This window comes from Aulostomus chinensis, chromosome 19 (assembly GCF_037954235.1).
Source record: "Aulostomus chinensis isolate RoL2024-O1b breed Wild chromosome 19, RoL_Achi_v1.0, whole genome shotgun sequence".
NCBI classification, from domain to species: Eukaryota; Metazoa; Chordata; class Actinopteri; order Syngnathiformes; family Aulostomidae; genus Aulostomus; species Aulostomus chinensis.
Genome location: NC_141338.1, coordinates 19,118,921 through 19,146,810, shown reverse-complemented (window position 1 = coordinate 19,146,810; position 27,890 = coordinate 19,118,921). Strand labels below are relative to the sequence as shown.

At 43.5% G+C, this 27,890-nt stretch overlaps 1 protein-coding gene and 1 long non-coding RNA gene across 3 annotated transcripts in view; one reads left to right on the top strand and one right to left on the bottom strand.

Moving 5' to 3' along the window:
* cacna1bb (calcium channel, voltage-dependent, N type, alpha 1B subunit, b) overlaps positions 1–27,890 on the top strand; it is a 180,405-nt gene that overhangs the window by 77,297 nt on the left and 75,218 nt on the right. For both annotated transcript variants that reach the window (XM_086186888.1, XM_086186887.1), the window contains exons 8-12: positions 3,310–3,497; positions 21,540–21,643; positions 24,700–24,815; positions 24,894–24,983; positions 27,396–27,485. In XM_086186888.1, the coding sequence (XP_086043014.1) occupies positions 3,310–3,497; positions 21,540–21,643; positions 24,700–24,815; positions 24,894–24,983; positions 27,396–27,485 (588 nt within the window). The remainder of the gene's footprint in view (positions 1–3,309; positions 3,498–21,539; positions 21,644–24,699; positions 24,816–24,893; positions 24,984–27,395; positions 27,486–27,890) is intronic.
* LOC147244293 (uncharacterized) lies at positions 2,890–7,235 on the bottom strand. The gene is made up of 3 exons (XR_015110335.1): positions 7,104–7,235; positions 3,262–3,519; positions 2,890–3,139 (listed from the first exon to the last, which is right to left on the bottom strand). It is a non-coding gene; the product is annotated as an uncharacterized LOC147244293 (long non-coding RNA).

The window sequence follows — 27,890 nt, the reverse complement described above, 5'->3', positions numbered from 1 at the left end:
CACAAAGTCACAGGAGGGAAGAGCTAGTGAACGAGAAGACAAGCGCTGCGTCCGAATCGCCAAGTAGGTCTGATCGTAGGTCTCAGAGTAGGTCGGTGGCTGTCCGAAATCACAACTGGCGCGAGTAGCGACCTACTACTGCAACCTAAATTCCAGCCTAAACACGCCCACATTGTAGCTCGGTTCAGATTATGTCTATGGGTTCAGGTGCATCCTACGAGCAATTTATGGCCCACAATGCACCACGGACTTCTTCTTCGTCCCCTAAAAACTTGTGGACCCGCAAGCCAAGTGTGCACCACCAACTGTCTCCCATTCTTATGCAACACCAACATTTGTAGTCGTTGTTGAGACTAAAGGTGTGTTCACACCAAGCGCGACGCGGTGTGAACACACCTTTACAGGTGCGTTAATGTGCTTAGTAATAGAGGATGAATGAAGAGTGCGTTCAGAGTTAAGTGCAGTACAACAGTCAGGCCAGCAGGTGGGGCTTTCGATGGTCTACCTAATTGCGGTATCTGTGCTCTGCCAGCAGAGGTCGTGCTTCACCACCAATCTTGTAAGGTGTCTGAATGGTGCCGCCGTGTTTAGGTTGTAGAAGTAGGCTGTAGCGGTGGGTGGTAGCAGAAGGACGTAGGTTGGTACTTGGCAATTTGGACGCAGCCAAGGAGAAGCAAACAAGAAACACAAACTGTCAAACTAAAAGTTGGAATACAAACTAAAGAGTTAAAAACTAGAAGTCCACAACCAAACTAGACATGGTCATGATGGGACAGTGACATGCACAATCCAGAGAGAGGAATGAGGCGCTCCAGTCAGAGGTATTTAACATGCAACTAAACTGAGTTAAAGTGGGCGGGGCACGGTGGTGCAGTGGTCAGCACTGTGGCCTCACTGCAAGAAGGTTCCAGGTTCCAGTCCCGGCTCCATCACAGGATCTTTCTGTGTGGAGTCTCCATGTTCTCCCTGTTCCTGTGTGGGTTCTCTCTGGTACTCCAGCTTCCTCCCACAGTCCAAAGACATCAAGAGGGGACGAGGCTGATTGATGCTCTAAATTGACTGTAGGTGTGACTGTGAGTGTGAATGGTTGTTCGTCTCTATGTGTTGGTCCTGTGATGGACTGGTGACCTGTCCAGGGTGAACCCTGCCTCTCGTCTGAAGGCTGTTGGGATAGGCTCCACCCCCCCAGGACCCTTAACAGGATAAGAGGTAGAAAATGGAAGGAGTTGCAATGGTCGCAGCAACATGGACACCTTCAGGATGTGTATTCAAATTTAGCAGTGTCCTCAAAGAAGGGGCTTTGCCATCATTATGACAGTGATGGGGTCAAGATTGGGGGGCTTGTTGCCAACAAAATGAAATATTTCAACAAAATGTTAACTTATGATGAAATGACTTTTTTTTTTTTTACCCTCATTGTCAAGTGTTGCCCCTTTTATTTTGAAAACGTACACCGATTAACACCATTCCTTTGAAAATAGTCACGATAAAATATCAAACCTATTTTTATATACCTTCTAATTTCACAATGTATTTCCACTGTGTAAAAGAGAAGAGCCATGAGATATCCCGGCGTCATGGTTGCTAGCTGAGTCTGGCTGACACAGCACCTGTCAGTAAGCAGTAAAGGACGCATTTTTACTGGAGTGACACCGGAGGGATGTTGGCTGTGCAGTCTGGCTCTGCAAATCATTGTTAAGACCTGGCGGTGCTTGTTATGGAGGCGCTATCCCTCAAGAGTGGTCAGGTGCACAAGGCATCTGTTGTACTCAGCACATTTATTCTTTACTCTGATCACTGGCTGCTGACTCGAGCTCCAGCCCATCCCTCAAACAATATCTCAGCTGGTTCCCTCATGCTATCATCTGTCTGTGGCCTCATAAGCAGTGAAAACCTGCTTACTGAGACCTGAGACCTACCATCGCCCTGCAGGGGCCTTTGTGATCGCTCATTTACACACTTGTGTCTCAGCGCTGCAGCCCACAAACACAGGAACCACAGAAAAATAGGTGCGTTTGACCAAAACTGGCCAACACCAAAACTTGGTAAATGCGCCAGATGTTGTCTTTGATGCTCATTTTGATGATGAATCCATTTTTTTTTACGCCAGTTTACTTTTTTTTTTTATACAAATAACAAACATGAAAACACTGACGTGTGGCTACTGGTAAGGACTTCATGTACCATGATACACGATTCACAGTAATATAACGATTTACGATACGATGCATACTGCAGTACTCTATAATAAGCTGAAAATTTCCGAATAAAGCGGACGATTTTATTCATCAGTCAACAAATCAAGTCAGAACTACTTCATAATTCCCATACCGATTGATTAGAACAATATTTGCAACGTGGCACAGTTGTGCAGTGTCACTGAACACTCTAGTGTAGCTGCTGTAGCATCAGTGTGAATTACAAAGTGTACACGCTTCAAGTCCTTGTGCCATTCACTGAACAGTGACACTCTCAATGAAGCTGGCTCACTATGTAAATGTATGGCAGTGCATAGTGATATACTGTACTGTATCCATACCAGGGGCTGGAATATCAATACAGTATCATGAAAATAAAATTATTACTGAGTTTATTGCAGACTGTAAGCTTTTAGCACTTGTTCTAAATACTGCAGGGACTGGACCTTAAATGTGGATATGACTTGATTTACGTGCACATCCTCTCAATATTTGTGTGTATGTATGTAAATATATATGTGTGTACACAGATATTGATACATACTCCCAACATGTTTTGTAAAGTGTTCCAGGAGCAGTGGAAATACAACCAGAGTTTGTAAAATTGGAGCCATGCGGTGTGATTAACCGTAGTGTGGGACAGGGTCAGCTCCAGCTTTTGTTGTCAGCGGTCGTGCTGCCAGTTAAGGTCCTGCTCTATTGGAGACGGCTATAATGAAGCCAAAGAGCAAAGTCGATCTTAGTGGCGACCTTCAACCTGTGGACACCAAGCAGCGTGTAATAACGGAGAGAACCAGGCCGCAGCATCGTTCTAGTTGATAAGGTCAGAAGGTCAGTGGTCTTCATTGACAGGCGGGGCATTCAGGTGGGAAGGGTAAGTGGGAGGGACACTCCTGACTCCTGTGTCCTTTCAAAGGAAGGAAAGGATGCATTGGTGGCAGCTGGAGGACAAGAAAAGGACATTGAGACTACTCTGCTTCCCGTTGACAGTTTTATATACCTGTTGGTCATTCTGATCAATAAAACTTCACCGGAAAACATAAATATGAGTGTTCGTACTCACCACCCACCTCCCTCTACTTTTCTCTCTCTCTTTTTTTTTTTTTTTCAGATGAGAAAGTAGGAGAGTGGCCTTGTGGTCAGGAGCCCCCAGCCAGGTTGTGTTCTAATGGTACCGAGTGCAGAGAGTACTGGACTGGACCCAACTTTGGAATCACCAACTTCGACAACATCCTGTTTGCTGTGCTGACTGTGTTCCAGTGCATCACCATGGAAGGCTGGGTGGAAATCCTCTACAGCGTGAGTCTGAGCACCCTGGAGCCTGTCAACATTCCATGTTTGTCATATGGGGCAGACTAGGAGTCGATTTCATTCACACACACACACACACACACACACACACACACACACACACACACACACACACCTTCATCTGTAATATCATTAACAATTATTACGCTGACTAAGCCTTTGTCAAAGTCCAACCAATTTTTTTTCTGAAACATCTTCATTTAAACAAAACATACAAACAGCAAAACGCGTTCATTCATTCCCTGTTTCATTGTCCTCAGAGGATAAACCTTTTAAGAGACTTACTGACCTCTCCCCTGCAGTTATATTTGTGAAAAACTGACCTCTAATTCTGATTGAGAGACAGTCACACTGTGTATGTCTGAGAGAGTGTGTGTGTGTTTTAATTATACAGCTGTGATTATAGTGGTGCAGTTTTTGTGTATAGTAATGCAGCAGTCTTTACATGCTCTCAGTATCAAGCTTGGAGTGTCGTTTCTATCCTAAAATTGCTGTTAAGAAGCATTAGCAAAGCTTTAGCGGTAACAAGTTCAAGCTAACGGTACATTTCCCAAACATATCTGAAGATCAAGCGCAGCAGGCCTTTCTGTTGCGGTCTGAAATAAAACTATACTATACTATAAACCTAAACTAATAACTGCTAAGTGACTCTATCCCTGTACACAGACCTGAATGTGTACAGTTTCAGGCAGCAGTTGGTGTATTCATGCTTAAACTTCTCAAAACTCAAGTCAAGCGTCCATGTTGTGCTAACGAAGCTAACTACTAACGGCTAACAACTTCAATGTCTCTCTCTCTCAGTTTAGCTGGGCTGACCTTTATGGTGGGCTGACTATGATATTCTCTCTGAGGAAACTCTGAAAGCATGCACATTTCATCAAAACCAGATGTAATGACTAATTAAAAATGCACTCTGATATGGTGGCTATTAATGATGTCCTTCAGAGAAATACAAAAAAATAAATGGTGGCTTTGGCCTGGATGCTCTGCTATATTTTTTTCTTTTCGTGTCTTGTTTTTAAAATAAAGAACTTAGTTTGATTGCAGTGTTCACTAACATGCAAAATCATCAAACAGTCATGAAGATGAAAATCATCCTTTTAATGTTAAATTGTGACTTATATTCTGGCCAAATCTCGCACCTATACTGTATCTCGTGAACACTCGGAGATTCTTGGATCAAAGTGCCGGTCTAAATCTAAATCTGAAGCCGAGAAGGAGAAATGTATCCAAAATATGAGAATAAAGCAGGCAGACTTCAATGGCCTTCCTCTCTGGTCAACTCCGCTGCTGGAGGGCAGGGTTTGCCTCACAGAGCCCTGCTGTTCCTGCCATCTATCACCTCAATATTTCTGTGTGCGTGAAGAACATTTCAGCCCATGGGAACCTCTCGGGGTGGTTCAGACATGAATAATTCATTTGGAAAAGAGGAGCTTACATACACTTCTTCCGCTATGCGTTGCTTAATATTCATCGAGAGACACACATGCTCACCTGGGGACTGAACGCTATGAGGTTCCCCTGGAACATCTGGAGGACTGGTTAGTTGCTGAAGGGCAAATAATATTAATGGAATTTCATTCACGACTTTTACCTATTTAGGATCTTCAAAATGATTCATAATTTTAGAGGATGACACCGTCAATGAAAACGTTTGACTTTTTCATCTGTATAAACCCACTGAGGCAGAGAAGCGGCGGCCTGCTGAGCAGCATCAGTTTGCCAGTTTGGTTTCCGAGGGGAAGGGACAAATAAGTCGCAGCATGGTGTGCAAAAATATGAACTGATGTAACTGCATCTATTATGCAAGTTTAGCTGGTATTCAGACATGAAGAGGAGCTGCTTGACTTCATCTAGAGTCACTGCAAAGACACAAACCAGCTCAGAGCAGAGATGTTACAGCCCTGTGGTTTGTGTCTTAGACAACTCGGTCACCAGGACAACCCCTCCAGCCACACAAGATTTTCAGGACTTTACTGGCTGTCACCAACCCAAACTGTTATTTTTATGCATACACCATCACCATTCTGGTTTTCAGGTCAGTTTAAAAGCATGATACTGCTTTTAAAAAACCCACAATCCCAACAAACAAAAGGAAAACAAGAATCCCTTAAGGTTGATGCAGGTCCAGCCAAGCGGAACTAAAAAATTGCGAAGTGTCTGGGCCATTCCCACAATGCCAGTGACTCAGAGCCTCACATACGCCACATGAGACGACACGTCACGTATTCTGGTCCTAAGCTGCTTTCTAGTATTTACAGTGTTTTTTTGAAAGGTTGTGTCTAGAGATGCTCAACTCATTATAAAAAAAACAAAACATCTTTTTTGAGACCCTATGCTGAGGCAACGGTGCCCAGTAGTCATAAGAGGTGGAGAAATGTAGTTTTTGTCTCGTCACCAGAGTGTGGCATCAGAAATTGGCGGCATCCATCAGTGGGGAAAAAAGAAAAAAGATTTCTAAAAGTTGCTTAAAGCAGCTCCGTATTTCATCATAAATCCAAAGTTAACTAAATTAATTTAAGATTGCTGCAGCAAAGAAAGGTCATCCGCATGAGCCACAATGCTTCCCCCCTCTTTTTTTCTGCAGTAGTTTGGGAAACACCTCGTCTCTTTGAGCAGGAAAGTAAAAAACCCACCTCGGAATGTTAGACATCATTTACAAGGTATTCCTGCTGTTTACTGCTCAGTGTCCAACCATGGTGGACACAAGACCTTCTTAATAAATCCCTGAGTGAGTGGCTTTCCTACATGCTGCAGGAAGTCCTTCAGGGCACGCCAGCCGGTTCAGCGGGCAAATAGCAGCCGGAACAAAGCAAGTCTGGAGAGTTTCATTCCCGACAAACAAAAACAACAAACAAACTACTCCTATTTTTGCTCAAATTTTGAAAATGTAAATGCTGAATCTTTTCCTCTGCAGTCACTTCCTGCTGAGTCAAACAGCAGATTTGCAGATGGTGCCTGCCACCCCACCAGTGCCAATCTTTTTTTGTAGAAGGGTCTATTTACTAAAATCCGGTCAAGAGGCGTCATTGCTGCCTACTTTCATCCCCCACAGCGCCTGACGCTACGTTACTGTGGCATAAAGTGCGACAAATGAAAGGAGCGACATCTGTAGGTCCAGGATTAACCTCGAAATTAGAATTTGGAAGTCTGGAATTTGTCTTGCATTGCATTACAGCCTTCCAGTTTGTTTGGTTTTTTTTTTCCCCGATCAGGCACGGGACGATTCTACACTACATGGCGTGATTGTGCTTGTGTGTTTTATTTCTGCACACACACTTCAGTTGTCCCGGCGCATTCATTGACCTGGTGCCATGTGTCCAGAAACCTTCAGCAATGCTATGAACTGCTACAAAAGCGAATGATGTCATTGTGAGCTATTCGACGCTCAGTGCAAAATATGGTTGAAGAATCAAATGGAACTGAGCAAACTATAAATTATCAGGAGCAACTACATGGGCTTTCATTTTCCCTTTTGTCATGTCCCATATGTTCATCTCCGTCTATTCCCTGAACACTTCTTTTCTCTTCCCTGCCTTCTTGTCCTCCCCCAGGAGAGAGCAGCTAACTGACGCTACATTGTAAGCCACTTACAAATCCATCCTTCTTCCCTCCTCTTGCTCTTCCAGTTCGTTTGACTCCAAACATCTCCCGTAGCTTCGTCTGGCTCATTATCTTAAGCGCTACTGCTGTGAGCTGAGAATGCCTTTTCTTTCAGTTGCTACTGTCACCGTATTTCTATCCTTTTCTTCTCCTTCTGCTCACAGTCATTCTTTTTGATCCTGAAGTTATTTTTATTCTTTTCTTTGAGGCTTTTCTTCCCTCTCCCCTATCTGACCAGGTCCCTCTTGTTATTGTGCTGATTTTCACCATCCAGTCATCCTTGGCTTTGTTCACTCCCCCTCAATTCTTAACTTTTCTATGACTCACTGCATCTATTTTCTGACTCAAAACAGTGTTATGCCGCTATGTTAAACCAGGCTTGTGGGAAATTCTTCAGTGTTTCCCTGCAAGTTGCCTTTGAAAATAACTTCTTCCTCCTCCCCAAAAAACTCAATCCAGGCCTCTTGGTCTTCCAATTTCTTTGTTTTGCCTTTCATAGTTTCTTTCACCACAACATTTTTTTCAGTTCACCTTTGAGTCCAAGTGGATGTTTGTAGTTTATTTGAAGACATTTCCTCAAAGACGTTTCCGAGGAATTATTTTCACTTGAGGTGGCCATGACTTTGGACCATCAAAATCTTTTCAGGTCATTCCTTAATGCCAACGGTCATTTGAAGAAAATCCCTAAAACATAAGAAAAGGGGGGATTTATGTTCTTTGTAGTATTCTTTGTGGTGGGATGTGGGATCTCCCTGACTCATATGAGTTGACGGCACTGTTCCCACCTTCTGAGAGTACCTGTAACTCTCCATCTCAAGAGCACTGAGATCTAGCTCTCCCAAAGCAGGCGGCACACAAAAGGAGATATAATAGGACCCCATAGAGAACACTCTGTCGCGGAAAAGAGCCATAGGTGTATTTGTACGAGTGCAGTGGAGCATGCATACAAGTCATGTATGCATTAATATCCCGCGTCTACGGATGTAGATGCACTCAGAGGAGGGGGTGGGTGAAGTCATACATCCTGGAAGAATCTCTATTCTGCAGATTGTATGCTATACTGTAACCCAGCGTTAACCTCACATTGGTGCCTCCTCTGCCCTGCGGGGCAGTGCTCAGACCCCTTCCACTCTAATGGTGCAACAGGAAATACAGAATGTCTTCATAACGTCTCCCGCCCATCCTCACAGTCATTACCCCTTCACTTCCTCCCACAGCAGCTGATGTATAGGAAGAGTGGTGACAGTCAGGCAGCTACAGGAACCATTAGGAACATGAAATACAAATCCAGACCTAGTCTGGTTAGCGGACACAGGTAGCCACTTCACATCCACATGCAGTGAAATAAGTAAGTCTTCCCTTACTGGGAAGACTGGTTTTTGCTCGTAGGCTTTCCCTGTAGGCTGCTGCTCTTTTGAGCAGCGTTAGGGTTTCACTTACAGAGGCATGACGATTGTTTTAAAGCAACGTAAACGTTCAGACAGTCTGAAGCCCCAAAAAAACCTTCCCATTGCTGATGATTTTCTGCTTGCAGTGACGTTTCAATAAAAGTCAATACGACACATCGGTCATCAGATCAGTTGTCCCGCTGGGATCCTCTGTGGAAAATGTTTTTCATATCATTCTTCTAGTCCAGATTCCCTTTAGAACATCAGTGATTTTATTGCAGCTGTGTTCACCAGTCTGCCCTCTCTGAGACTCCATCTGTTCAGTGGGCCCAGATTTAAGACCCCCAGGAAGCGTGAGGTCTGCCAACAAGGTCCCTTTCCTGCAGCCATAAACAAATCCCTGCTGCTCTGCCGCAGCATCTCCTCGTCTGCAAGCAAGAGAAGTTGTACAGCGGGCAGCACGGCCCAGGAGTGGCTGTGTAGTAACTGAAATGTCTTTTAGCAATATACTGAACCCCAGTTGCTCCTGATGAGTAAGTAGGTTGGCACCATGCAGGGCAGCCTCCAGCATCGGAGTGTGAATGAGGCAACATTGTAAAGCGCTTAGATTAGCGCTGAGGAAGAGAGGCAGTGTATGACAGCAGTCCACGATCTGTTTACCACGTACCAAGATGTAACTCTGCTCCTGCGTGGTGGATGAACCACCGGTCCCAGTAACATCTTCCACCATAGTTCTGCTCGTCAAAAGCAGCAGCAAAGACATTTTGTTTCTGGTACATCGTGGATGTGCCCGCAAAACTGTTGATTCCAGTCACAATTGTTTTTAACAACAAATACAACTCGGACCATGATAAATTGTAGTTTTGTGCATGTAATAAATTTGAAATCGTCCACATTTCCACATTGTGATCTCCACCACTACTTCACTCCAGCGATGTACTATTCACTTTTTACGGAATCCTGCACGAGTGCTCCGAGTGTTGTAAAGCTATCTATGTGTGTAGGACGTGACTGCGGTACATTTAGAGCAGTGAGTCGCAAGCTGGGTTCCAGGCCTCCCTTTAACTTAAGACTTTGCCTGTTCTGAGTTTGAACAACTGTCATTTGTTCCATAAAATTATAAAAAAAACACTTACTGAAACATTTATTCGATGAAAAAGAGCTTGTAGAAAAAGAAAACTGAAAAAAAAATATTAATACGATTTGTGAATAGTGCTTGTAATTTGCATCGCAATCTTTACTTATACTTAAACGAATACTTCTATTAGCCTAAAGTAACCTCTTTCTCTACATGCCTTGCAGCATTTGACGTCTTTTCCGGAAGTTATAATCAAAAACAGAACAGAAGAAAGAAGTGAGAGCAAATGAAGAGATTTCAGCTTATGCTAATGATGATAATGTTGCCAACCACTGCAGAGCTCGAAGCTGCCTTCCAATTGAGTCAGATATCCTCCCGTCAGTGTCGTCTTTAGCAGCTAAACCACATGGTGGATGGTACTGATATTGAAGGCCAGATTAGGGTGGAACATGTAGAAGTTCCAGCTATGCAAGCAGAAATGATAGGCACTATAAACGTGTTTTTTCAGGTTAACATTTTGTTGAATGGACAAAATATCAGGAATATTTCAGTACAATTTGTAACAATTCAACTCTACCATAGTAATGACCGCTAAAATAAATAAGCGCCTTTCTGGCAGATACAAGACAACGTGGTTGTTGCACTGACGTGTGTTAGCTTTGTCAGTGACAAAATATATTGGTAAGTTTGAATATGTTTGAAGACAGCATCGTAGACTCTGGAGAAGTTTCTCATCACATCAGATTCATCGAGACCACCCATCTTAAGACCGCCACGTTCAAAATGGGATTCAGCGCATCACAAATTATTGAGATGGTGACTCAGTGACATTATTTTCAATGAAAGAAGGGGAGGGTTTAGGAATGGTGCCAAAGTACAAGGTCAGTCAGTGGCCCAAGTGGTAGCCCATTGGAGTTCTCCTTAAAATGGGACTACTTTTTCAAAATTATCAGCTGGACCAATAGTTGAATTCCTAATTTTACTCTCTGTTGTCATAAAGTAATGAACTTCTAACAGCAGCTTTACTTAGTTTTGACTTCCTTCTGGTCCAGGACACTCATGTTTTGTCTAAGAACAAGTGGGACACATGTAGTTTGTAAGTATGATTGCTGAAGCTCAACCCTTCATGCACCAGCTCCAGTTGTTCTTCTTTATTACTATAGAGCACTTGGGCCTTTTCCGTCTTTCTCAGTGACACATTTAAGTGTACTTTGCCTTCCAATTACACATTAAACAGTTTCTTGAGCTCACAAAGACCTGTTTTGCATCACTCCATCACGTATTTGTGATTCCAGAATGCAGAAAGAATCAGACACATGAATTTAGCTTGAAGCTAATGGTTCTTAATAGCCACCGACGACTGCTAACAGTAGTTCGTGGTTATGTTGTTTCATTAGCTTCAAGCTAAATGTACTGCAAGTAGCTGGCTCTCTCTGCATGCTGGAGTCACAAAGAAGTGATGCAGGAAGGGGAGAAAAAAATCTTTGTATGCTCAAGACACCTTCTAGTGAGTACTTGAAAGGCAAAAAAACCCCTTTGTGGGTGAAGTATCAGTTTGAACTGCTTTAGTCGTTTTACAATTCAGGCTTCCTCTGCATGTCGTCTTGCAACCCACTTCTAACTTTGCATGTTTCTGACTTAATTTCACTTCTGTTGTTCTGTACCTTGTGGTGGTTTTTGCTGCCGTCCTGGCCTATGGTTTCTCCTGTGTACGCACGGAAGGGCAGGGAGGTCCAAAGTCACACCCATGCTCTTAAATTACTACACCTTTTTATTTTTGACTGTGACTGAAGCGATCAACGATACAGTTCACTTTAATCATTAAAATGTTGAATATTTGATTCGATAGCCAATCGGGTGTTGACCAGTTGACCCAGTGGTTTGTATTCTGCAGTTCTAGTGCTACTCTGACATCCGCCTCACATGCAACAACAACTGAAGTTCTCAAGAACAATTTGCAGGTGAGGTTAGCCGGTCACTCCAAACTGGCTGCTGTGTGAATGGCGTCTGTCACTGTGTGGCAGCTTCAGGTCTGACGGTCGACCTGTCCAGGCACCCTACTTTTCACCGCTGGGATTGGCTTGAGCTAAAAACAACCCCCCCCCCCCCCCCCCAAAAAAAAGACAAGAATGAACCTAATCTGTGTACATTTCCTCTTGAGGGACTTCTGGATAAACCACACGTGCCTTCTTGACATGATCTCATCATTCTTGCTCTGTTTCAGCAGAAACACCATGACACTGATCCACAAAAGACAGCCAAGCCTCACATCGATTCGCACTGTGAATGTTGCTTCAGCTCTGAGCCACTCAGCGGTTACGTGACACGGTTGCAGCAGCAGCAGCGGGATATGTGGGTGGTTTCTCAGAATTGATATTGTGGCAATCTTCATTTCATGCCTCATGATTTTATTATTTTTCTTCTGTCTCTCCTAACGGTCCAACTGCTGCCATCAAATTAGAAGTGCCTCTAATTACCTCTGCTGTGTCATGTTGTGGCTTCACGCTGCAAGAAATGTGCACATGACTTAATGCTCCATTTAGTCTTATTTGAGTCTGGTACTCAGATTTGTAATCAGCTTATAATCAGTGATGGGAAAGCAAGGTTTGGCTTGTATTTGTGTTCCTTGCTAAAAGGAGTGGTGCAGGACCACTTTGACTTGTCAGGACCATCATGCTACTTGTCTAGTCCTTGTACTAAAAAAAGCTTTGGAGAGGAACAGTTTGATCCCCCCAGGTACGCCTGTGAATCGTTTGGTATCAACCCTGGACTCCAGCCCGACACACTCAGGGAAGTGGTTGAAGTAAAATTACATTTTTTGTGTTTAGGGAGAAGTAGCGTGTGCCCCCCCCCCCCGCCCCCCCCCCCATTAAAACGTTTAAATGTTGCTGAAGAAGTGTCTCCATCTGTCATGCTGGACAAAGTCCTTGGTAGGCCCCACAACATCAACTGTAGCCAAAAAAACCAGCATGTGTGTGTGTGTGTGTGTGTGTGTGTGTGTGTGTGTGTGTGTGTGTGTGTGTGTGTGTAGGCGCCCATCAAACTTTCTTTGGTCATAACAACTGACCTCAGATATGTTTGACGTGACGGAGGGAAGAGAAACTCCTCAAAGCCCTGGCAGGTGGTGATGGTGAGGGACAGCCTCATCAGCGTGATCCCCTCAGTGACTTGTTGTCACAGTGAGTTTCATCTATTGCTGATGCTACTGATGATAATGTTCCACCTATTTTAATCCCAGCATTCTAAATTGACATGGACTGTCAAAGCGAAAATGTTCATCTTCGCACCATTCTGATCCATCATCATCAGGAATCTACGGTTCAAAGCACAGTCAGGCTCCTGTAATGATCTGCTGGGCTCTGGAGTATGTTTGCATGCTGTTTGACATCCAGCTGTGCTTGGCGTCTGCAGAGGCGTGGCTAAGGTCTTTCAAGTCGTGTTTCACACTCATTGTGACACACAGTAGGATTTTCTTTGAAGCCTTAATTTAGTTTTGCTGTATGGACAAGAAGCAAAGCCTGACAGCTATTTGTTACTCCTTGTTCCTGCCATCTATTATGGGTCAAAAGTAAAGGATAATACTTTTATTTTAATACTGCAAAGGTGAACAACTTGGATAGCATGTTACACTGCTGTAGAAGTGTTGTGTGGGTTGTCTTGCGGGCAAGGCCTTGATTTCATGTCCCAGAGTATCAAAACTTTCCAGCATCCTGTCAGCTGAATGCTATCCTGCCTGTCCATCGGAACCCTGTCTCGTCATTAAAGTCTGACTTGCGTCTCTGAATTCTCATCCCATCACAAAAACAATCAATCACAAACTGAACTATCAGAAACCCTTCCCAAGACAAAATAAATACATAAATAAACATTAAGAGAGTCTCTGCACTCGTCAGCCATTGGAATTCCTTCAAACGCTACGGTTTAACTGACTCAACTTTCCATGTTCAACCTTTAACACTGCTGGTTTTGTACCTGTTGAATATCTGGATAATCTGGTTTTGGTGGGATGTAGTCAGATTTCAATTCTCACCGAGATTGTGGCAGGCTTGTTAAAGGAGCCCAGGGGGAGTGAACAAGGAACAGCTGGAGAGAAGCTGATGTAATGTTAGCCAGGGATGTGTTTTGGCAAGAATCGGCGATACGCTGCATATCAAGATACAGAGGTTACAATTCAACGTATTGCGATATTATCTGCAACGCGTTATGTTGCGATTTTTCAGTTTAAGAAAGCTGTCACAGTGTAGAGAGCTCACCACAATATGCAAGACATTTGAGTTAAGAATGCGGTAAATTACTGTGAGTGCAATAAGCAAAGAAATTAACATTTCTATTTATCAGTTATCAGGAGTCAGGAGAGGAATACTGCAACGAAATAGTAGTAATAGGAGTACTACTGTTTATGACCATTTCAAGCATGAGGCGGGAATGTGAGCATTAAGATGTCCTTTTATCTAGAGGACCCTTCCATTGGCTGACCTTACATTAAGTGACTGGCAATGAAAAGAGGATCCTCACTGCTAACGAGCGGTGGGACGTGCTAGTTAGCTTCGCCCTCTCTGCTTGCAGAAGCTCACATCTCTGACAACATCTCATAAAGAGACATTTGAGCAAGTGGTAAAACCTCAACAAGAGCTTCTTAGGTAAAGATCCAAAGAAGAACAGAGTAGAAACAAATACTCCTGGTCAGTGGAGATGGCTAACATGCTATAGCTGCTTCCAGCCCCTGGCACCCGGGCTGTCAGCTCTCACAGTACCTGTCAACGTCCTAAGTCAAGACCGCCAAACCTCTGTCACCAAATGCACCTGAAATGCACCGCTAGCTGGGACGTCTCTGTGGTGATAAAACTCATCAGCTCTGATTCATGACCTTTGGAGTGTGTGGAGCCAGCTACGCTCAGCCCTGAGACCAATCTTCACCTCTTTACCGCCGGGGCCTGTTGATTTCGACTAAGCTGGGACTGCTAATGCTGCTTACGCTCTTCCTACGCCTTCTAACAAAGCTGAAGAACACAACATGAACCCTTTCCATGAATCTTTGAATGCAGATCATTTATGAAAAATTGATACAGGGTTTTCAAAACAATTAACACGGAATAGCAAATCATAATATCGCAATATTTAAGCCCATTCTCTTCTTTTTAGTGCTTTTCCTGCTACCTTAGAAGGAGTAGCTTATGAACTCTCCTTGTTTCTCGAGCTATGGTTGTTAACCTTGACTGTTTATCACTTGTGTTGTTTATCAGAGCTTTGTTTGACTGAGGACATATCGGAGGGAACATACAGTAAATACGGCCCAACCCCGTAATGAATGCAAGTGTATGACAAGCATGGCAGTGCGAACATGAAAGACCTCCAAAAACACTGGTCCAGGCACCAAATACGAGCCCGTGAGATTCGTCCTTGTTGGGTACTTTGATGCAAAAAGAAATTCTTGTTCACATTTAATTGGTCGATCTATTGAACTACCTAATTAAATATAACTAAAATTAGCCCGCAGCAAATTACTTCACCACCGAGAGGAAAAAAAGAGAGGTGATAAGAGCTTCACATTCAATTAAAGGAGAAAAATGTTCCGACATTTTCGTCCTCCTCGAGCGTCTCAGAAGACCTTTTGCTCTTTTGCCACTGGAGCTTTTGAGACACTCAGGAGCTGTAGAACTGATGCAGAGAGGCTGTCTTCATCTCAGCAGGCTCTCCTTACCACCAGGAAAAAAAATGTGTTCGCATATGCATGTGTGTGTGTGGGCGTGTGCGCGTGTGGGCGTGCGTGCAATGTCCGCTTCCTAAGCCGAGAGTGGGCGTGCACTGTCACACTGCAACTGCATGATGTATGACTCCGAATTATTTGGCAGCTTTTGCTTTTTCCTCGCTGATCACTCAGAGCTGTCAGCCAGCAATGACTCATGGGAATTACAGAGGTGGAATCACATAAAACTCATATTCAGTGGAACTCGCTGAGCTCAGTGCGAAGTCATTTTAAAAATCAACAACAGTCGAGGGGCAACGCTGAACTGTAGGTTTCAAGTAGCGTTGGGACGAATATGTTGGCGATCAGCAGATCCGTTTTATTGTGTTTTATTCCTTTTTTTGGATGATTTTTTCAGTTGACTTGCCATTTGCTAATTTAATTATCTGCCTCTTCCAGTAGCTCACTTGGGAAACAACTAACCTATAAAGCATTTTTGCTGCACAGATTTTTGATGTTACAATCAAGCTGAACTTATTTGCTGCTGTCCGATTAATTTCTTCTAAAAGAAAAACAAAAAACAACAACAACAAAAAATGACCGGCTGTCGCATCAGAGGTTGCAGATGGATGCAATAAATATCTGAGCGTTGATCGGAGCAGGACTTTTTCCATTTTAACTTTTTTAATGCAAAGGTATTTTCTGGGGTGTTTTCTTAAGAGCACGTGAATTCCCTCGTATGCAAAACAATATACCATCGTTCATGTGGACAAAACACGACAGGTAAGTATTCCATACATGTGAAAAGAAGTCCATGTTAAGCACATACATGTGCATGAACAGCCTTTTGGAGTCCACGTAGACACAGTTTACTGTCTGAATAATATGATCTCCAAATAGCAAGACAAATCTCTTCACTTTCGATTTTGGACCTGGATCTGAGACAAAGTTGCTGAAGCTTTATGTTGCATCAAGACAGGGATGCACCATCAATCGATCACGCTTCATTTTTAGACCAACGTATGAAACATTTTCAAATCTTTGACTACCAGCGAGCGTCGCATGTGCCTTTGTACATGTGACGCCCGCCTGCCGTACTCATGAGTTTGCTTGACTCACAGGATTTGTTTTCTTCTCTACACATATTATGCTTAAAACAACATTTGTGGTCATGAGATGTACCTTGCTAAAGGCAACATAGTGCATCAGCAGTTTTCTAATGAACTACATGAGTATAGCCAGTGGCCTTGATTGCCATATGCCCTGTATCTGCCGTCCTGCTGTTCTCACAGCGCAGTTTAATCTCCTTGCACGACACCATACCCAGCACACTTAAAGGCAGGATGAAGCCTAAATACATAGATGCATGCAAACTTATCTGACGAGGAAAATGAGGCAGGGTTGTGGGGGCTGTCACTTCAAACTAATATTGCCCATTTTATCATCACAGACATTATTCTTTAAAATATGATATTCTGGGGTTTTTCTGTCTCTAATCATGGGTAATAAAAAAAAATTAAAATCTCTAGTGAATGGGGAAAATCTGCATATTTGAAGATCAGCTCATGCTTGGCAAGGAGTCTGCACAAGTACGCAATATACGCACACGCACACACACACGCCAAAATATGTGAATTAAATGTAGCTGGACGCACAGATGTGTGTGCCAGAGGCTGTTTATAATATAGAATACCAGATCACACCCTCTGTTCAGAAATGACATGACAAATTGAAGTGATGTTTGTCCTTCCATGATGCCCAGGGGTTTCTTCTCTTCTCTTCTCTTCTCTTCTCTTCTCTTCTCTTCTCTTCTCTTCTCTTCTCTTCTCTTCTCTTCTCCTCCCTTCTCCTCCCTTCTCTTCTCTTCTCTTCTCTTCTCTTCTCTTCTCTGGCATGATTTTGTAATCTTATGTGGACCAGATTTGAGAGGACTTTAGTCATCATCTTCACAACAACGGTTCTAACGTGTTGGTTAATTTTATACCAAAATATCTCTGTTAAACTTGCAATTAGACTGAAAAAAACATGCTTTTCAATGTACTGGATCTTTAAAAATGTATTATTTTTCATTTTTTGAAGTTTGTTTGTGCTTTTTGAAAAATGTCCCACAAACAATGAGACCCAAATATCCTCAAAAGTAGTTAAAAACCATTACGTGTAGCTTATTCCACCATTTGAATCAGGAAAAACAAGCATCTCTTTTACTTCCCCCACAAAGAAAACAACATTTGCACAAACTCAAGTGAACTCAGCTTGTCTGCTTGAGCAGTCAGCTGGAGAAGGTCATGTCAACAGGAGAAAAAAGTCTTCCCACCACACACACAGTAGGGTACATTTCCACTTCACTTTGTCCTCTCCAGCAGACATCCAGGTTTGCTCAGAGGGCAATAGCTGCTGCTACTGCAGTCGCATAATTGCAGCATATTCAATCAATCAATCACATTTCATCTATAAATCCCAAAATACAAATCAGAGTTGTCCTTGAGGGGATTTTCAATGAACAAAATGTAACATCATCTGTCCTTAGACCCTCAATCAGGATGAGGTTGGCCAAAGAAGACAAAATTAGCCAAACGTCTCATTCACAGAACCTTTGTAGGCACGGGCAAAGAGGCATCCCGTCATTTTACTACCGTACATCATATGGTGGTGGATCTGCTAAAATTACGTGCCAGCACCACAGAAACAAGAAACAAAGAACATTATTTAACATCCTGTCTTTGTGGATGCACAAAATACAAACTTCAATGGTTTAATTCAGTGATATTTAGTACCACACCGGTAGGTCAGTAGCAACACTGGCCGGTCAGTAGCCACACTAGCTGGCCAGTAGCTACACTGGGTGGTCAGTAGCTACACTGGTAGGTCAGTAGCCACACTAGCAGACCAGCAGTTACACTGGCCGGTCAGTAGCTACACTGGTAGGTCAGTAGCCATACTAGCAGAACAGTAGCTACACTGGTAGGTCAGAAGCTACACTGGCCGGTCAGTTGCTACACTGGCTGGTCAGTAGCCACACGAGCAGACCAGTAGCTACACTGGTAGGTCAGTAGCCATACTAGCAGAACAGTAGCTACACTGGTAGGTCAGAAGCTACACTGGCCGGTCAGTTGCTACACTGGCTGGTCAGTAGCCACATGAGCAGGCCAGTAGCTACACTGGCCGGTCAGCTGCTACACTGGCTGGTCAGTAGCCACATGAGCAGGCCAGTAGCTACACTGGCAGGTTAGTAGCCACACACCGGTTGGTCAATAGCCCCACTGGCAGGTCAGAGTCAATAAGACAATGACTTTATCTGTAAAAAAGCAAGCAAACAAACAAAAAAACACAAGCAGCTTGTATTTGTTGGCTTGTTGGTATTGGATTTGGGGATGCATGGTTTGGAACTGATGTTTGGATTTGCTGCACGTGAAACATGGGCAGGTTAGTTTGCATAGTGAGCAGAAAAACTGTATCTGTGGAGGATGAATACAAATTCTTCTGTTGTCCTACCTGATGGCAATCTAATCCTGTCTCCTGGGTCTCTGTGCTGATTTTCAGTTTCAGGTTCATTTTCTTCTCTCAAATTCTCCTGATCCAGTCACTTTACATATTTTCTGTGAGGAAGAGGAAGAGAGAGAAGTGATGGGATGACATGCAGGAAGAGTGCCAGTCATTTATTTTGTTATGTGGGCTGCCTGTGACAGCAGAGATGGAGCCTGTGCTACTGTATTTTGGAGTGTGCTCATTTTTCATGGTCGGGTGTAAAATATCAATGTGTGCCTGCTGATTCAGCTGCCCTGAACCTCACATCACAATTGCAGCCAGCGTGTGGCATCGCTGTGACAATGGTGTCTGTAAAATGTCACTGTGCTTCACATAGACCATCAGCCCTCAGGTCTTTCCCCCCGCCCACTTGCAGTTGTGTGGGGGTGCGCACAGACATGAAGGGTGGTGACTTCCATAACCCCGAGGAAGCCACATGAATGAATTTCTGACCTGCTGTTGCTCTGGCCTTCACTAGTATCATAAACTAGAAAAAGGCACCCTAGGGGTTTGTTGAACTTTTCTCTGTCTCTCTGAGTATCAGATCCCACTGCTGCACAAACCAACAATACATGTCATGCATAAAGTGGGTGATGTACTCCTCCATGTTTAATGTCATATAAAATGTAATTATTAGTATTATTGTATTTTATTTGATTTATATATGATGGATTAGGAAGCAGAGCTGCAGCTACTTCAAAAGAATTATTACAGATTTTTGTATGACCCAGCAAAAAGTTTGTGTTATAGTAGAGAGGAAAAAAACTGCATCTGCATGGAGGGAATTTCCAGAGGACATGTACAAGTACGCCGACCGTGTAGCTCATCCACCTCAGTAGTTTGCTTCTCTTTGGCGTCAGTGTATCTGCATCCTCTTGTCTGACTATTATAAATCTACAACACTGCTGCAGCAGTGTCAGGGGCAGCATGGCTCAGAGGTGGAGCGGCCGTCTAGCAATCCCTGGTGACCATGTCCAAGTGTCCTTGAGCAAGATAATGAGAGGCAACGGTGCTGCCTGGAAAAAAGTGTCGTAGTTTACATTGAGAAGTTTTCAATTTGGTCTTTGATTTTTCTTTTTACTTATTTACGCTTTGTGAGTCTTTAGTGAGAGCTTTTTTTTTTTAGAATTATTTGTACCTAGTTTTTTCTCTAGCTCCTGTTTTATTTTGAAATGTACTTCCCCTCGTTCTTTTGTTACTTCCTGTCATTGTCTGTTTCCCGCCTTTTCAAAGTGAAGCGCCTGTGTCTTGTCAGGTCATGAGTCTTGATCACTCACAAGTCTGCTCCTGGTAACTCAGCTAGTCAGGTCTTTGTGTTTCCCTCTTCTTTCTTCTTGTGTCTTTAGCGGAGTTTGTACCTTGGTTCAGTTCTCATTTCGGATGTTGTTTCTTCTCTTTTGTTTCCTGCTTGTTTTGCTCCCAGCCTTTAGTGAGTATCTTCTACTGAGTTGAGCTTCTGTATACTTTATATTTCATTAAAAATTGTCCACCACTCTCAGTCTTACTGATGCCACAGTGTGTCCGCGGCCTCCTTCCTCAACCACAGTTCTGACTGATACTGTTTTTCACTGAAAGACCACATATTTCACATAATTAGCTTATAAAGTTGTCAAATGCTTGTCTGTTTAGCAGCTAAATTCACAGTATTTTCCTCACGTTGACCACTAACCTATTGTATTTGATGTGATGAAGTCAACGGAAGCTTCGATCAGCATGTTTTTGTTTTTTTTGTTGCTGTTTTTTTTTTAATTCGTGGCTTCTACGAACTCTGCGCTGCCAGCTCTCTCCACCTACGCCACCCGCACTGCACCGTGCGAGAAGAATGGAGGCGGTCGTACACAAGCATATTAATGGGTTTTTTTAATCTCGTGTTCAGTTTCTACTCGCGTGTCCACTTTCCTTTGCCTTCCTTGCTGCAATGTCAGTGTTTTTTCTGCAGAAAAAAAAGATTTAGCTCATTCAGAGGTCAAATAAAAGAGCCACATACGGCAACAGTTAGCTGTACACCTATACGGTATCTGTGTGTGTGTGTGTGTGTGTGTGTGTGTGTGTGTGTGTGTGTGTGTGTGTGTGTGTGTGTGTGTGCGCGTGCGCGCGCGCATTGATGATTTGGAAGAACGAATGCCTGTCACGTGTTTGATGAGACGTCTGGTGGGATACTGGCTGAATTCATCGTATGCTGGTTTGATCTTGCAGAGCTTACTTGCTCTTTTCAAATTGAGAGTTGAGGTCATTTCACCGACAAAGTAAATTGTCAGAGTTAAAAGTGCAACTCGCTGCACGGACAAAACAACACTCGTGCTCGCCGCTGAGCACGTTTGAAAGGTCCTTATTGTTGTTGCTGTTCAGCCACTGCTTGGTAGGAAATCAGCTTTTCTAACTTTACTTGAAACCTTAGATGACAACATTTACAAATTATTTAAAAGGTCAAGAAAATGAAATTAATGCAATGGACTTGGTTTTTTTTGTTTTGTTTTGGTGACCTTGGTTAGTAATTTGCATTCATTGACTCACTGCTCTACAACAGCCGTTTCCTCACAGGGTTTCTCTCAATGTTAAATATAGGAACTTCACAACAGTTTCACACCTACAGGTAGATTAGAGGTACATTTGTTAGCTCGAAAGGGAATCATTAGTCTTCAAGCAGCCACAAGTGATGTGACAGGGGGCTCTTTTTTGAGTGTGTTGTATGCAAACTCCGTAGTATCTGTATTGATTTAGTGTCTGTGCGTTTGTGTTTGTGTGTCCAGACAAACGATGTGGCAGGAAACAACTGGAACTGGCTCTACTTCATCCCGCTCATCATCATAGGCTCCTTCTTCATGCTCAACCTGGTGCTGGGTGTCTTATCAGGGTGAGTCATCTCACAACCTCAATAAAACCACGTTACCGTGTAATCAAGGCTGATGATGAAACTGGTCATTTCCAGCAATGAGGCTGGGGTGGTCTGGCAAATCAGTGGCTAAATTGAGCCACCCCCTCTATAACTGACCAGCAGCAGATGCGGGTCATGTGACCACAAATTCAGGAAGTACACTTCCCAGTACACAGTTCATCTTGAAGTGAAACACATAGTGATAAGTGAAGCAAAACAAAGTGTTTTTGTTGTTGTGCCAGGTAAATTTATTGCGTTTCTAAAATTTTCAATCCTGCATTCTCATTGAAATAGTTTGGGTCGGATATTTTGTCATTTACATGTGCATATACATGGAATCTAAGTCAGTGTGAGCTTTAAAACAAGACCTTAAACCTGGTTTTGAGCCACTGTGTGAATCATTTTTGACAAAATGGAGGTTGTAGGGCTGATCCCTCATTGCTGGTGCCAGTTTTCTGCTTTGCTGTGTGGCTTTAATCATCCTGCTCCTCTGATCCAGCAACTGTCCGTCCCCTGAGGCCCGAGGTCACCAGGAGCCTTTTCTCACTTGCTTTGTCTCACCAAAAATTTGCACTCCAGCAACCAAATGAATATGCTTTTTTTTTCTTCTTTTTTTTCTCTCATTTTAGAGAAATAATTATTTCCAAAAATAATGAAACATTTTCAGCATCACTTCTGTGTTTGGGGCTTCATGTGGAATCTCTTTTAGCTCAGCTCATTGGACACAGATTCAGTCCCACCAGTGAAAGAAGCTTGGTGTTCCTCTGCAGTCCTAGTAGGGTTACTGTAGGTAATGGCATTGTTGGGTGTGAGACAACGTGGACCAGTATAGACTCTTCAGTATCGCAGGTACACCAGCCGTCCCTCTAGTACGTCTATTTTTACGGCGGCCGTAACACACTGCGTGATCACAGCAATCTCACAAGTTCATTGCATGTCACAGAGTGTGAGATGAGTCTAATAAAATCTTGCAGAAATCTGTCAGACGGCACGATGTCATCATGTGATGGCGCCTGCTACGTTTTCAGCAGAGACTTTTTACTAGCGCTGTCACAAAGAAATACTCACGTTCGATCCTAAATCCATGGTTCATCATCTGCTGGGGAAGCTTTGACGAAGGGCCACACCATGTTCAACCACCAGCTCCTTGGCTGTGTACTCATTTACCTGTTCCAGCTCATCTGAGTCGACCAATTTCTTCCTCACCACGTTGGTGAGTGTTGCAAAGGAATCACCAGTCCCAGGTTTTTTTAGTATTTCAATGTTTTCTTTCCAGAACCAGAGAGGAAGATAGATACCCCTCTGTAGATGTCGCTGATCGACCACACCTTCCTCAAAAAGAAGCTAATTAATGGTGAAATCCCAACCCACTAATGACCAAATTCATGCCTCATTTAATATGAATTTATTCATGCTTTATTAAAGTATGACACTTGTCAGGAGGACTGCGTCTGACTGAGCGCTGGCTACGGTGTTCATCCTGCTGCTGTGGTCACGCCCACAGGTGTGGCAGGATGCTAAATAAACAGGCAGTTTATTGCGGACGATGTGTTTTTATTCATTAAAGACATCAACTCTGTCTTCTCCTCCTCGTTACTTGTTACATACAGTACACACACACCCACGCGTGCGCACCCACGTACTGCTTTCATCGTTGTTTTTTTACCCACCCGCCTGAATCGTGTATGTTCTAGAGAGTTGTCCTGACACTGCTCGCTCCACATTTCTACCTGTGGACAGACTTGCGCATCAGTCGTGGGAAATGTTAGCATACCAGCGTCAAAAGTCATCAGATAATTCAGGTCCAGAATTTAGTTTCGTCCAGAAGTAATCCTCATCCTTTGATTCTTTTACTAGGAAGGCTAACTCCTCCCCTCCCATTACCAGTCATTGTGCTAACGAGCAGTCAGCTGGTCTCTGGAGGTCTCATCTCCCTAATGCAGCACAGAGGAGACGAGGGTATCTGTCGTGTCGTCAGGCTCTGAGGAGGATGGACGATGAGCGTATTTCAGTCAGGAGCCTTGGCTGCCGATGCCACGGAGAAGCAGCAGTCATGGACACAGAGCAGAGCGGCAGTTAATAAAGATGCAACATTGTTGCAGTTGAAAATAAAAAGTAACCCCAAAGTTGCAAAATTTAAAACCAAACAATGTATTTTTTTTATTATGATTCAGATTTTATTTTTTTGGTTTATTTATGTAGTTGTTTTTTTTTCCAGCTTTGCAAAACATATACAGTATTATGATTTTTTAGTCTCTATACCGTATGGGCTTAAACTGTTTAGAATGCTGTTCTCCATATTTGATTATCACACTCTTGGCCTTTAACTCCATTGGCTGGATTGATGCACAACAATAAAACTTGTGAAAATGACCTCTGAATAGATTTGTGGAATATCAAGTTAAATGAAAGGTTCACTAAAAAGATATTCCGAACAAATCAAAAATCTACACAGCAGCCCTGGGAATCTTCTTTCCCAGAGAAGGTTTCTTGCTGGTGTGAGCGGTAGAAGAGCTCCAAATGAGTCGTATCACATTTTCTTTGGGCAGAATGAGTGGGGAGCGCTCAGAATAGCTCCACCCACTACGCAACTCGTTGGTTCAACACATAAACTCTCATAGAAATACAACTTCTTATTTCTGCTCGTTCCTTTCTAACACAGATTTAACAACTGTGAATAGTAAATAGTTCATTATGCAGCTTAATTTTTTAAAATGTCCATCTATTCCTTTCATGAACTACATTCATCGAGGAGAGACGTGTGCTTCGTCCGATAAATATCTAATAAGCACACATCTCCGGCTGTGCCAAAGGCCTCTTTCCTCCCTCGCACCCTCAACAGCTGTCCAGCTGTCGTCTCCAATCCACGGCTCATCCTCCTGCTTGAACTGCGGCTTCATCCGTGCCCTGATGCAACATACAGTAGTTAAATGTATAAGTTCAGAGCAAAGGGAGGCATGGAAACGGGTATCTGGTGTTAAGACTGTTAATTCTCTCTGCCAACAGAAAAACTGACCCTGTTTATGTTTCAACAGAGAATTTGCCAAAGAGAGAGAACGTGTGGAGAAGAGGCAAGAGTTCCTGAAGCTCCGGAGACAGCAGCAGATCGAGAGAGAACTCACCGGATACCTGGAATGGATCTGCAAAGCAGGTTAGACTCCACTCTGGTGTTTACTTGCATCTGTTGTGTTGATGAACAAGTTCATCTTGTATTTCTCTCTCTCTGCAGAGGAGGTGTTGCTGGAGGAGGAGGATGAGATCGCAGAGGAGAAGTCCCCGCTGGACGGTGCGTGGTACAAGAGGAAACAGAACCTTCCAGGTACGGAGGTCCAACACCACAGGAGGCTAATAGAAAACCGCCTCAGAGAGATGAACGCCATCACTTCACTTCTTTTGATAGTTTTTGGACTTATAACACCAGTGTTATCTGCATAAATTATTCCAAAATCTTCAGTCTTATTGGATTTTTGATCTTTGATTATTTTGATTCTGAGTGGAACAGTGGAACTTTGTACTGATTATTGTCCAGCAGCACAAGTGTTCCTTGAAGGTTCAGTGGAATGTAAAATACATGTGTCATAAACTTGTCCTCCTGATAGGTCCCTATTATATGAATTCTAGATGTTTTGATAATGAGGTCAGGCTGCAACTTAGCGTCACTGTGAGCTGCTGCGCGCTGACCCGATGCCGTGCCACATACAGCTTGAGCCTGAGCCAGCAGCTCCCAGTGAACGTTCAGCCACGTATGAGGTTTTCACACCTGAGGGTCCACAACAAAGCTCACGTGCTGCTCACCGCCGTTACGGCGTCTACGTGTGATTTGGTCGATTATACGAGCGCATCAAAGAACTTAAGGTGACGCTCTTATGTCGCCTCATCGTTTACATCTTCCTATACTGGACACTGATCGGTCTCTGGAGTGGCTTGTGTCTGACGTCAGCATGTTTTAAACTCCGTTACTACCATAATTTTATTCTGATTCTTATTAGGACATTACTACCCAAGCTTCAAGCTGCCTTCCTTTTCTCTTGGTCCATTCCTGCTCGTGGTGTGTGGATCAGCTCCAGTGCTGTCCGAATATTCTTGTAGGCTGTACACAAAATGTATCCACCCACCCAGAGGAATTATTTTTCAAATATATATGACACCCATCCGCACCCGCACGGATGTTTCACTCCACCTGCTGCCTATGAATTTCACTGAGCAGCGTCAATGTGAGAAGCGCAGGTTTCTCAGCAGTGAAAATAATCAAGTGAAATCTCACCAGTAACACATTCCATTGCAGTTTCGTTGTCTATAGATGTCGGCTGTGAAGAAAACAGCTCGTGTACTTATTCAGAACATTAGATGATGGGCTCTCTGTGCTCTTCCTGTCATTCTCTCTCTGAACGATCGAGGGCAACATACGCTTCTTACACACTTTGGAGCTGCAGTTCAGAATGATCTGAAAAGAAACACTCTGTTATTGATCACTGCAATCACAGCACCATCAGAGAAAGACAGGGCTGCAGCAGACACTGCTACGAGAGATGCAACGCGCACACAAACACACACTGCTGTATTTTCCCCACATTTTCCCCAGGTTCCACACCTGCAATTTTGGTTTGGATGAAATTAAACAGTCCAAAAGATCCGTCTGTCTGTCTGTCTGTCTGTCTGTCTGTCTGTCTCTCTCTCTCTGTCTCTCTCTCTCTCGCTCTCTCTTGCACTCTCAGCCCACGTGGCCTGGTATGAGGAGGGGTTAATTAGTCTGATGGGATTTATGAAAGCAAACTCACTGCACCTCATTCCCTAAACACACACAGGCAGAGCCGTATTTACCAGTAGACGGACACACGTGATGGCTCGGAGTGGCCTTAATTTCACAGTGCCTTCCATACGGCGGATTAAGTCTGTGGCTGTAGTAAAGTTGCTGGAGCAAAGAATTGGCATCCAGCATTCGTCAGATGACAGGCAGGTACGAGCGGTGAAGTAGGAGTGTTAATAGCTGAATATTGAGCTTAAAAATTGCCTTCGTAAATATTTTACTGCAAAAAGTTGTCTGTGACTCTGCTTTCTGGAACAAGATGAGCTCAGAGTGTTTCCACCGTGTGCCCAGTGCAACAGTTTCTCTTGTTTCAAAGAGTCTCATTCCTAGAAATGCCTTGAAACGAGTTTAAAACAAGTTGTTGTTTTTTTATGAGCGACATAAATGATTTAATAAGAAGAGTTTTTCAGTACTCCTCAACAGTTTTGCAGACTTCTTGAGCAGAAGCAGAAGGATGTAGACCTCAGGAGCGAGCCCGCCTCTCTGATGACACGCGCGGGGCCGAATGACCGTCGCAGTCGTGTCGTCCCGACAGTTTTTCATTCCAAGGCTGGCGTCAAGCAGGAAGGCAGAAAATCTCTAAATGAAAAACATGATTGATACCCACTACTCAGCGGTTCCAATTAGCTCACCCTTCCAGTTTGCCTTCCACACACACACACACACACACACACACACACACACACACACACACACACACACACACACACATGCATGCATACAGTATATATTGCACTGAGATTGAAAATGCTTGTTCATCTTACGTGTCTCTAATGTATTGTTGGTATTAAAGAACATATTCTTCTTTATAGCGCTGCTTGTTCATAAGCCATATTGGACAGAGATAATAAAGCTAAGATTATTATATTTTCAGGTCTTATCTATGATTCATGTTCTCCCTCTTGTCTTTGTGAATCTTTACAGTCCTGAAACGGGGAAAAGTCAAGAAAGGTAAAAACGACCTGATCGGTGCTGAGGAAGGGGAGGATCCCTTCGCGGACATCTCCTCCGTCGGTGAGTGTGAGGTCGTCTACACCCGACCCCTCACCCCCCAAAAATCTGCAGATCTCCTTTCACTTTTTACACGCTGTTTGTTCACTGCGTCGACCTTCACAATAAAAGCCACCATAAAAGCCTGACTTCTCGAACAAATACTGTCCGCTGTCCATTTATCAGACGAGTGCGTGGCGTCACCTCGACTCACTGAGACAGGCTGTCAGATATTCCTCACATCATCAGAGCAGCTGGGAATCTAAAGCCTCCCTCTCCTGGCCGTGGAAGCACATCACCTTGAGGGAAAAGAAGTATAATTAACTGTACTAATTAGTGTTAAATGAAAATAGCAGGAGAATCACCTGCAGCATATTAGAAATAGACTTTATTTTTTATATTAATGGACTTCACAGTGCCACAACATAT